This window comes from Opisthocomus hoazin, chromosome Z, assembly GCF_030867145.1.
Source record: "Opisthocomus hoazin isolate bOpiHoa1 chromosome Z, bOpiHoa1.hap1, whole genome shotgun sequence".
NCBI classification, from domain to species: Eukaryota; Metazoa; Chordata; class Aves; order Opisthocomiformes; family Opisthocomidae; genus Opisthocomus; species Opisthocomus hoazin.
The window spans coordinates 978,565-990,921 of record NC_134454.1 but is presented as its reverse complement, the minus strand read 5'-3'; the positions used below and the strand labels follow the sequence as shown (position 1 = coordinate 990,921).

The window sequence follows — 12,357 nt, the reverse complement described above, 5'->3', positions numbered from 1 at the left end:
GCTATTTGGGTCTTTTTTGGGTTGTTACTTTCTCACCTGCAATTTTTATATGAATTGAGCCTAAACCAACATTTCCAGTTTTATCCTAATCTGGTTGAAGCACTTGAGATCTCATTGCACATTGGTCCTGGAGGAGATTGAAACAGATCTAGTATACCCTGCATATTAGAAGCACGTTAAGTGTGTTTTCTCACTAACTAGCCTTCCTACGTGACTGAAAGGGAAGAAAGAAGAGTAGTATTAAAAGCAGAATATTGTGCTAGAAGCTGAGTTTTATTTAACAAGCTGTGACCAGTTAATTGCATGCTTTTGCATTTCTGTATCTAGGGATGTGTTGTCTAAGGGACCAACATTGTTTTGAGTTTTTGGTAATAGGCGGTATACTTTAGAGAGAGAATTCTTGAAGACTCCTGGCAATTTGTTGGTGAGAGAAGGGTTAGAGAAGGTAACGTGGTGCTTCTACAAACATATGCGAATTTGGGAAAGCCTTGAGAAGAATAACCTGATACGTAGGACCAGCCTTCAGAAATACTTAAGTAAGTTCTGGGAAATAAGAAATCTGTATGCGAGTGCAACCTCGTGTAAGTATAATTACTTAACCAGTACTAGATAGTTGAACGGTCGTTTGTTGATTATACAAAGGAAGCAAATGGTCAGAACTGGTTTTCTGCCACTTTGTGTAACGTTGATTTACTTCTTTTTTTCTGTGGCCTCAAATAGACTTTTTTTAATGGGAGACCTCTGCACAAAGTAGGTGATTTTGTAGAAATCGTAGTGAAGTCACTGCTTCCTAATATTGAATAGGGCTTTGCTTAATTAGCTGTATGGTTTCTGGACTGGTGAGATGAAGTGGTGTGATCCTGTGCAGTCTGAAGGGTTAGTGGCAGTGCAGAAGACTGCAGTACCAGGAAGCACAGTCTGAGTTTTGTGTTAAGAGTTAACATCTCCATAAATATGTTAATATAACTTATTCCAAGCATTACAGCTTTTTGGGTGAAAGAGGATGGTGTAAAAAGAGTGATGTACAGGGATATTGATAACAATCCTGGTGACCACCGGAACCTAGGCAGGTGAAAAGAGATTTCAGAAGAAAACGGGTTTGTTCATATGTTGTGACATCAGGCCTCTGGGATGCTAAGAATACTTCCAAACTTACACAAGTATTTACTAATTCAGTATGCCAAGACCAGAAAATATTCTTCATAATTTAAGTGTTAAGAAACTTGGTTGCGTCCATATTTTCAGTTGAAAGCAGTCAACGTGATATGTCAAGAATCAATTCTAGAACATTTTTTTGTTTTGATGGCAGGTGTTTCATGGCTGTGTGTTAAGAGGTGATACGTTCGACTAAGGATTTGGCTGACAGAATGGCCGAAAAAGCTTAAAGAAGTTGGAAGTGATGATTGGAATTATTTTCATGGTGATAGCTTGCATTCACGGAGTAGTTTCCAGTACCTGAGGAGGAGTAACAAAAGATCTTGCAAAACAAAGATGCTGAAGTTTTTTTGATACAGATTATTGATCATGACCTACTGATTGTGAATTTTAGCTTAAAAATAGTTTTGCAGTATTCCTTGCAAAAGTAATGTTAATGTTTGTGAAAACTCATTGTGGTGTAGGCCACAATGTTTGAACTACTGGGGTTTTATTATTCTTTATTTACAGTTTTTTGCGGATGGCAACTATTCACAGATTCATGATTTCTATTATTTTGAAATTTGGAAAGGTGGCTCCTGTCAGAACCAGCACTCAAAATTAGCAGATAGAATTATGGATAACAATTTTAAATATAGCAGTTGCAGCCTTCCTTGCAAAAGACTGTGTTTGTGAAATAACAAAATTCTTCACTGGCAGAAGGAAGAATGTGCGTGAGGATAGAGTTGGATGGGCAACACTGAGAGATGATCCATCTTGATAGTAGCATATGCCTCATTTAAATGACTGTTCTTAATCAGCTATTTAAAATTCATCATGAAGGACAGCAGATTAAGTCATCTTACTTAAATTTTTGTTTATAAACCTTTAAACAGTGTTGTACACGACCATTTCTGTTGCAAAGGCGAAGTATTTATGAAAAAAATTGTGGTATAGCAGAAGTAAGGTATTTCTCAACTGGAAGCTGTCAGCTGAAAAGGTTTAAATAACTTGATTTCATTGGTAGATTAGTAAATTTCACTGTCTACGTTTGGAAAAGGTATCAATGGCATGGCAAAGGAAAGTGACAGTTTTTTCTTGACTGAAGGCTGATCTAGGTCAGTCATCAAGTACCGTAAAATAACCTTTAAGCCTTAAGCAATAGTTTTTCTACATACATGCAATTAGAAAGAATGTAGAGGAGTTTATTTGGTTTTCACTTATGAGCCCAAAAGTTTAATGTATTTTAACAGGGAAGGAAGGTAGATCTTTTTCTCTTCAACTGTGTGCATAAATACCAGTGGACTGTGTCGTTGAAAGATTCTGTAATCATAACAAAGTAAAAGATAAAATCATTTTTGTAAAAGTATATACCATAAATTCTACAGGCGTATCAGCTTTTTTGACCAAAAAAAAGTAATAAAAGGTGGGATGGGGAGTCTATTAACAGCACTGTATATCCTGGAATTATTTCTTCAGTAGGTCCCAAAACGTAGGTCGAGCAGCGAAATCAAGTGATGAAGCAAGCCATAATGCTTTCATTTTTTCATCCCTAAAATAGGTAGCAGTGGTGATTATGTGACTGAAACCCTCTGTTAGTTGAATATACTTTGCATAATCATTAATGTATTGGGTTCTGAATCTGCACTGTAATTGGAATTTATGCTTTCTCTTTCCTGGTTGCATTTTCTGCATCCTTTAGGCACAATCCATAGTTGGAAATATGAAGTATCTAGGGGGTTATAAATCTGTTTATAGGTTAGGGCTATTGATCACAAACTGTTATGAATTCCTTTGTGTAACTTCAGGATTTGAAATTAATATGTTTTTAATTTGTAATTAATGTCCCTAGCTGTAAGAAGACACTTGGTTTAAGAATGTAAGAGAATTAAGAGAAATGGAGCTTTCCAGAAGACAGTCTGTATTACCCTTATGTACCTCTTTTTAGGATAATTTAGGTCTTACTTTAGAGAAAGAATTTCTTTCTGTGAAGTATGAAGGGAGCTTAAGTTGATTGCTGTGCTTAGGCCACATTATGTGTGTATGAGTACCTCTGCATATACATGAAATACAGCAATGTGGGTGTTAAGTGTATGCTGCTTAATGAAGTGAGATATTGCATGATCATATAGTCTCTTGAGAGATAAACTGATGACTGTTCAAATGGTTTACTGAATAGATACTCCAAAACATGTTTTCATGTAATCTGCATCTAAAAATACTTCCAGTATTAAAAGAAGTACAAATATGAGTATGTCATTGCATAGTGGAAAAAAAGGGTACAATTTACACTTAAAAATCTTCTTTTTCCTATTTCTCTTTGGTTTTTCAAAGCAGGTAATGTCTGGAATGATCTCCAAGTACCTTGTTTAGATATGGACTGGATATTGCCTGCCATTTGAAAGAAAAAAAAATCAGTTATAATGGGCTGCAGTTCATAGTAATAAGAGTTGACAATATATCATGAAAAGTTTATCCTAATCTGCTGTTTAACTTTGGAGCTAATTGTGTTTAGAAATGTCTTTAACAGGAGAATAATCAATAAACATTTTAAAAATGGCTTGATAACAGAGCGGGTGATGTCTTAGAAGTTTGCATTTGTGGCACTGGGGTTACATGAAAGGACTTAATATATCATACCTTACTATATAGGGTTTTTTAAGGTTGGGTTTGGTTTTTTTTTTCCCCAAGATGAGCATAGGGTAGATTTTTCTTTCCTAGATGGTACTGAACGTGTTCTTGTTTTACTGTCCTTGATAGCTGAGAAATCTCAAAACATGTACATGTGAAAAGTAGAGAAATACAAGTTTCATCTTCTCATATGTTTTCTGTTTAGTAAACAGTCATGTAATAAGCTCAGCAACAATCCCGTGCCGTTTGCCAAAGTGTCTTGTAAGGCAGGTGTACACTTCCTGTGAGCAGAAATTCTCTTAGTTGGGAAATTTTGTCCCATTGTTGGTAGAAGTGCTTGTTGGAGCATCCTGTTCTTGTTCTTTCTATGTGTACCTCGGGACTGTGCGTCCAGAAAGAACACATACAGCTCCGATGTGGTTAAAAATGTGGTTGTTACTTCCCTGCCATCACAGCTGTTGTATTCAAAAGTAACATTTTGGATTTTGAAATTAAGATATATTAAATCTTGAGTTTTGTAGTTTGATGGAATATTTTTCATTTAGCTTGATATTTTGCATTGAAGGTACAACTGTCTTATTTTTTGTGTGAGAAAACTTATGATTATGTAATCATTGACTTTCAAACATTGGTTTAGTTCTCCTAGATTGATTGTGAGTGTTGCTGCAAGTGACTATAAGTAAGCCTAAATAAAAACTGTAGTCCAGAGTGGTGTATTCCTAGCTACCCATTATGTAATTATTATGCTTTACAGCGTTCTGTAATTTTAACCTGAAATTGGATGAACACTTACTAGTTTTTTTTAAAAAATTGTACATCGTAGAACAGCCCTAGTGTAGATGACCAAAATACAGCTTTATAATTATTAAATATAGATATTTTACAAACTTAATTTTCCTTGACCTTTTTCCTGTGTAGTAAGGTACTGTTTTCGTTGACTACCCATTATTTCAAAGTAGAGGATGGAGGTGAAAGATCAGTCTGTGTCACCTTTGGCTTTTTCTTCTTTGTGAAAGCAATGGCAATTCTCATTGTGACAGAAAACTATCTAGAATTCGGACTGGAATCAGGTAACTCATTTCTGTTGTGTTTGCAGCAGCTCTAGTGATTGCATGACCTGAAAAATTTAATTCCAGTGTTTCAGGTGTTTTTGAGAATATCTGTGTTAAAATGAACTCTGTATGTCATACACTTCTAAGAAATTTTGCTTTGGAATGCAGATTCTGAAGGATATCCTGTGTATTTTCCCTGCTTTCTTTGAAGTAGTGTAATCTTTACCTAGGCTGTTTGTTTTGTTAATTGTATTTGCCTTCCAGTTTTACATGTAACCCATTTTGCCCTTCATAGTAAAGCAAAACTCCTTTACTGGAATTAAAAAAAAAAAAAGGTACTTATGTTTGTAAAAAAAAAAAAAAAAAAAAGTTTTATTCATGTTCACGAAGTGTACAAATACCAGAGTTGTTAGTAATTAAGTTTTATTGCATTATGGCATACTAATTAATGAAAGAGATATGCTAGACATGAAAAAAGTTGTTTAAAGGATGGCCTGTTACTTAGCACTTTATTTCAGAAACGGGATTCTGTGTTTGCACTGTAATAAAATACATATAATATATGTCTCTTTACAGGATTCTCGAATTTCTCAGACAGTGCTATGCAGTTTCTTGAAAAGCAGGGTTTGGAATCCCAGTAAGTTTCTGAAAATACATTTGTCTGCTTTATGTGTACATTGATAACTGAACCACTTGGATTTTCTTAGCAAGCATTTGTCTTGCATGTTTTGGTCTTGTACGTGCTTATAATGTCTCTAATAATGTGAAAAAGTGGGTTAATGAAAATAATTCATCAGTACTCACAAGTAACTGAAGTTGCATTTGTGTTTTCTGTTTTTGTCTTGAACATAATTTCTACCGTGACATTTTGGCTGTAGTTCATAAAATATGGTTCAAAACTATAAACATTTTTTTCATGGTAATTCCCTTCAGCTTTGCAAGGGTTGCTTCAAACAGGTGAAGGTATTTTTTGCCGTTCCTGTGGTATGCAAGAGGATGAGCATGCAAAAGCTACAGATGGAGCTTGTGATAAAGCTGGCATTAGGAGTGAATTTTGGCTTTCAGTCCTGTTCTCAGGTTTTAGTAGTGTTTTCCTATTATGCAAAAACATCTGCTTGCTACAGGACATCCAAGTTTTGTGTAGACTGTCAAAGGAACCTGCCATAGTTTGTGACGTTACAGAAATACACGACCGCTGTCATAGACCGCCTGTGTATATTGTAAAATGAATTTCTGTTACAATTCTTCTTATACACGTGCTCTAAAAGGCACTTCTGGGGTATGTCATCACTGTGGAGTAAAACTTTGAATTTCTTGCTTGGAAGTTCTCAAGTGTCATGTAAAAGCTATGGAACCTTTATTTTGAGGAACAGAAGTTTCCTCAAGTGAGATTAGTGTATTTATTAATAAACTCATGGGAAGCACTTAACTGAATCCCATGTGTTGCTTAGCCTTTTTTCACTCTGCTTTTACTAAGCTATTGCAAATTTACTAACTACTGGGTTTTTTTTTTTCTTTTTTCCTGTTAGGTCTGTATTTATTTTTAAACTTTTACAGTGCTTTGGTTGTTTACAGCAGCAATTGAGTTGATGATGGTGTCTCTTAGAAAGAATTTGAAACTCATGTGGATAACTAGATTTGTTTTTGTTCTTCTTTAATCTATGTTAGTTATGTCACTTTTTTTTTCTTTTTTTTTCTGTAATCCAGTGTTTGATCCTGGATACTTTTCTGTATTTTTTTTTTTTTAATACTCCATGACTCATTAAAACAGACTATATTAATCACTTGGAAGAGACATATTAATTGGCCACATGTATGTTTTAGATAAATCTATGAAAAACTGCAGTAATAGCAGTCTGTTAGAGCTTTTTAATGGATAAGTGTAGAATGTAAGTAGTATAACTTAAATATTGATTTTTGTCTTTGGCTAGTTAAACTTATGATGCATCTGTTCCTCTTTTAAAAACATAATCATTAAATTCATTCTATTAGCCATTTCTCTTATATAATTTGTTGTTAATTACAATATAAAATTATTCTTTTTTTATTCTTCTCTACTAACAGACTTAACATCTTACAGGCAGTAGCTTAGGTTTTCCGTTCTTTCTGGGAAATAAATAACTTGGGTTTTTTTGTTTTAACTCCCGATTTGTTTGTAATAATGCTGGTATTCCAGAGTAGAACTATTGAGTACTGTTTGCTTTTTTGGTTAAGTGTTAGATACTGTTGAGTTGAAAGTAGTCTCTGATACCCCACCCCCAAACTTCCTCCCCAGGAAAATGCTTATTTCCTTTCTTTTCTTTTAGGGGTCCTGTGTCTAAACTAACCTTCAAATTGTTCCTGGCTGTTCTGTGTTCACTTATCGGTGCTTTTTTGACATTCCCTGGCTTGCGACTGGCTCAAATGCATCTGGATGCTCTGAATTTAGCAACAGAAAAAATAACACAGTAAGAGAAAATATGTGCACATAGGTATATGCTACTCAATCTTAAATCTTTAATGTCTGAAAAACAAAGAAAGCAAACTATTCCGACAAAAAGGTAGTGACTAAGACTTCTGTTGCTGGCTGCTTTTCTCATCTTGAGCAGACTTGCCACCTGCCTCTTTCTGCTCAACCTGTGCTCTGCCAGTCTGTTACATTCTTTGCCTTGTAATTAGAGTCCCAGTTCAAGGAGTTTTCCTTTTCTCCCGCAAGAGCTCCACCATGAATGTTTCTGCTTACTGCTTCCTTTCCCCCATTGTATCTTTAGGGGAGTTAAGATTACTTTCAGGAAGTAGAGGTGCAACCACAGACTTTTTTATTCCACCCTCACCTCCAGGTGGGCATCATGCCTTTAAGAAATTTAGGGTAAGAGACGAAGATAAGATGACCCAGGATATTTAATAGGGGTCAGATGTTAGTACCAATTTAAAAGAATATTTTTATTTTCAGCTGTCCTTGAGGTTGGTGGTAAAATGTTTTCTCCCCTTTAACTATTTGTCTTCAGTGTTCTCTAGTTGAGAGAGGCTCCAAATGTCTTTCATAGATCTTGACCTTTGATATTTAATACATGTTAATGATAGATTCTGCAGCGTAGGAAATTGTGATTGTTTAGTCTGGTCACTTTCCTAAGAGAGACGTTATACTTTCTGATACAAAAACTATTGATGTTCAAACTGCATTTTTTTTCTTTTGCCCCAAAACCGCCCAGATTAAAAATTAGTCTGTGTCACCAAGTACTCTGTGTTATATTTGCAGTCATTGTACTTGAATACGTCTAGGTGCAGCTGCAAGTTATTGGTTTGCTCTATCTGTGTAGACTGTGGATGAGTCACTTACTAATCTGTTCTTACCAGCCACACAAACTGCTTAGTTTTTAATTTTTATGGTTCTCAGTATTTTAAAATTTCTTGTGCCTCTTCTGTAAATGTCCTCCAGTTTTCCAACATCTTCCTTGATCTGTGGACATGAGATCCTAGTCAGGCATACAACATCTCTGAAACAGAACTTCATTAATCAAGAGCAAAAAGGGTAATTAATATCGACTAGAATAAGCTTATGAAAAATAAATCTAAGTTAATGTTTAAAGGATATTGGAGCTGGTTGTTACAGATCATTTTGTGCAACACCATGCAAATTATTTTCAAAAGTCTACCAATACCTTGACTATTCAACTGGGACAATATAATAATTACGTTGAATGGATTAAAACTTAGTCAGCTGTCAATGTAATTACGTAATGCAATTGTAAACAGAGTCATTGTGAATTGATAGGTTCTAACTGGCCTGAAGAGATGGGTATTTGCCATTAGTGATGTGTTTTTATCAATGAGGAGATCATTATTGACTGTTTGCAGTTATTTGACAGTGGCTGAAGGGGAGTGGTAAATGAGGATGACATGTCAGTGATACAAAGCTCTGTAATTTGTGTGCAGGATGACAATGCCTTTCTTGGCAGTCAAATATATGGTCTACTTTTGGAAAAAAAAAAAAACCCCAACAAACTAAAACCAAAGCAAAACCCCTCAAATCCGCAAAGCTGCCCAAAAATACGCTAGCCCCCAAGCTCCCCCAAAGAACAACTGAAAACAAAAACCTCAAACCCCAGCAGAAGGAAAAAAAACAGAGGAGACAAGCTCCCTTTTCCCATTCCATTACAGAATGGGAGACTAAACTTACAGGTAACATGGACCAAAAAGAAAAAAAAAAAAAGACAAAAAAGTAGAGGTTAATGATTAACTACCACTTCACTAATATGTTCAAAATTATTAACGTGGTTCTTTTATGTGTATAGGGAGCAGTGTCTTTTTGGGTAAACAGAATAAAAGTAGTCTGGTGTCCCTTTTGGTTTTGATAGCTGGTTTGATTTTTTTCTTTAGCAACAATATCATTCCCTGCATATATTTTGAGGTCTTCTTATTCAATTTGTACCATTTTCGTGCACATTCCCTCGTTTTCCAGAACTTGCTTCAAGAGTCTTTCAGCCTTGCTCCCTGTACTTGAATAAACAGAAAGGGATTCTTGCCACCCTTGGTACATTCCAGTCCATTAACCCGGTAGGATGTCTTAAATAAGTAGAAGCTCAGGTAAAATGCTTTCACAAGTTAATGAAGTGCTTTGGACTGTTCTTTGATGCTGTTGTGTTCCCTAGCAACACTGAATAACTAGCAGTGCTTTTTTCTTCATCTGAAGCCAGTGATTTAAATATGTGCGTGATGACATCTTCCAAAACATGCAAACATTTTAATGGTTTTAGGAAGCTAAGAAATCAGTAAGATCTTGTGTTCTTTAGAATAAGTTTTGAGTACCTCACTTCTTCTATAGTGTAGAAGCACTCTGGTTGATGATGGAAATACAGACAAGCTGATTCTGTTAGTGAGGAAGCACTGCACTAGCAAAACCACCTGCAAAATGTATCCACTACAGCACTGGAGTCTTCATTTTAGAAGAATTCTTTATTTCATTTTAAGAATGAAAAATGATTGGGATGTAGACTTCAGAAATGAGAAAGATGTTATTTTCAGGAAAACTCCAGAAAACTATCTCCTCTTTTTAAATTCTGCTGTCTGTTTTGTACTCAGATTTCAAGAGAGTACTACTTTTACATTGACTGGGCAGTTTTGCACAATGCTTTTAAAATGGAGTAGCTGTGCTGGCGTTTTTTTTTTTGTGTGTGTGTGTCTGAGTATTTTTAACTGAATATAAGTACCAAGGTTCATTTAGTCAAGGTTCCTAAGTAAAAATCTTCATTAAACTGGAAAATCTAATCTCTGAGAACTGCTTCCCCTGGTCTACATAGACAGTGGAAATTAATCTGAGTACATTTTAATAAAGAAAAAAAAAAAAAAAGGTAGTAGTATAACAGCTTATTTCCCACAATTATCCACTGAGATGCTGGCTGTCTAGATTAAAACTGTAGTAGCTAGTGCAGTTTGGTGTTATGCCATCATATGGAAATTCTGAACCACTGTGTTTTACTATATTGTGGCATAATACACGTAGCTGCTTTGGTTAGATTGTTTGGAATACATAAAATTTTCAGATGTTCTAAGAGCACTTTTTTTAAACTACAACCAGTGTGATTTCACAATATGTAATATTACTGTTTTGTTGAAATGTAAGTCATACCTATAAAATAGGGAAGTAATTTTCTTGTTTGCCTTTCTCCCAACTATTTTAAAATTCAGATTTCTCGTTTTGAATCTGGACTCGCAGTTTCAACTGTATGGTGATGGTTTGTATTTAATAACTTCCCCCCCCCCTATTTTTTTTCTTGTTTCAGAACATTGCTACATATAAACTTCTTGGCACCTTTATTTATGGTTCTACTGTGGGTAAAACCAATCACTAAGGACTACATTATGAACCCACCTTTGGGCAAAGAGAGCATCCCTTTGTAAGATTCCCTTTAAAAGTTCTTTATGGGGTATAGAGAACAAAACCAGAAGTCTTAAGTAGTGCCCCGTGAAAGTCAGAAAAACGTGGAAGACTTTAATAACATCTGCTGTCAGAGGTATTGTGGAAGTTGCAGCTGAGCTCTACAGGGCTCCTGCTATTTCAGGAGAATGAGAATAAGGTCGCAGAGTGCTGGATGGTAAGGTGGTGGTTCCCAGAGAGCTGCTATCTTCTGGCATCCCCTTGTCAGTGATGGGTTGTTCTTCCTAGGGGTGGAGTACCACCACGCTGCTGCCTTAAGGAACCTTGTACCTTACACACGGGTGTAGGAGAGGAGCGGTTTCACTGAAGACATTAGAGATACATTGGCATAAGAACTGACCTGTGCAATTTGTCTTAAAATCTATGTGTAGATGAAGTATATATGGAATTGATAGCTAAAATATTTAAAATGTAAAAAGGGAAAGAATTTTCAGGAAGAGTGGTATCTAAAATCAATATTGTATAAGCAGCATAAGTGATTGTCATTGTCACTATTAGTCTAGCTAGTTCAAAATAGTAGTATTCAAATAGACTTGAAAAAGATATGATTGGCTGACACTTCTGTTGCTTTCTAGGTCTAAGACACGCTTCCGAGGTGATTGTATGACCAATGAACTAAGACCTGAAATACTGCAAATGCAGTGATTTTGTGTTTCCATTTTGTTCCTCACGTGATCTTAAAATGAGGGCTGTGCCGTAACAGGGCATCTAAGGCAACTGATGTACACATTTGCTGTCTAGAACTGTGTGCCTCAAAGCCTGTAATTATCTGAGTGAGCTTGTTTTTTAGTGTCCTGTCTTCAACACTCAGAATTTAAGCATTTAAGAGCTGTGCTTCTTTACAGACAAATGTATACTAATTTGGATCTAGTGCTGTAATAGGGCCACTAAGAAGTAGAGGTAGAGAGAGAAGCGGAGGGCAAAAGTGAATATTACTTGCAATGAACTTGATCACTGTAGATTGTGCGTTAAGTATTTTTGATAATATGCTTCAAGATTTCTTTACAGATGACTCAAACAAAAAGCTCCATAATGGTAGGTGACCTTTGGAAAACAACATTACCCTTTTTTTTTATCCACAGAATGTCAGAAGATACATTTGACACCATGAGGCTGTGGATTATCGTCCTTTTATGTGCTTTACGGTTGGCTATGATGCGTCATCATTTACAGGCCTATCTGAATTTAGCACAGAAAAGTGTAGATCAGATGAAAAAGGAAGCTGGCAGAATAAGTATGGTTGATTTACAGAAAATGGTAAGTAAGGTGGCATTGAGGTTACAGATTTGGAGTACTCTGTCTGTACAAATGCTTTCTTCCCAGTTTATGTCTTCTGTGGCACCAGAACTGAAATCTGAATGAAGTTCCCTAAACTATAGCTCCTATAGAAGTAGCACCATTACAGAGAAATTCTGCGAACCAAAATATGCGATGATACATCATCAGTATTATGCAGATGGCTTGGCTTAAGTTATTCAGAAGCTGTTGCAAAAGATTCCTTCATGAGTTGTTCTTTACAAATATGCATGAATACGATGTGTTTCTGTTCAGTGTGAATAGATCTTGGGGAGAGCACAGGGTGAGTGGTGATCTGTTGCTACAACAAGAGGGGAGAAAAGGAAG

The 12,357-nt window shown here is 35.8% G+C and overlaps 1 protein-coding gene across 6 annotated transcripts in view; it reads left to right on the top strand.

The window, feature by feature from the left end:
- TMEM161B (transmembrane protein 161B) overlaps positions 1-12,357 on the top strand; it is a 55,055-nt gene that overhangs the window by 28,490 nt on the left and 14,208 nt on the right. For 3 of the 6 annotated variants that reach the window (XM_075447288.1, XM_075447283.1, XM_075447287.1), the window contains exons 6-10: positions 4,684-4,835; positions 5,394-5,454; positions 7,124-7,264; positions 10,580-10,693; positions 11,817-11,991. In XM_075447288.1, the coding sequence (XP_075303403.1) occupies positions 4,684-4,835; positions 5,394-5,454; positions 7,124-7,264; positions 10,580-10,693; positions 11,817-11,991 (643 nt within the window). The remainder of the gene's footprint in view (positions 1-4,683; positions 4,836-5,393; positions 5,455-7,123; positions 7,265-10,579; positions 10,694-11,816; positions 11,992-12,357) is intronic. The other 3 variants (XM_075447285.1, XM_075447284.1, XM_075447286.1) reach the window with 3 other exon arrangements.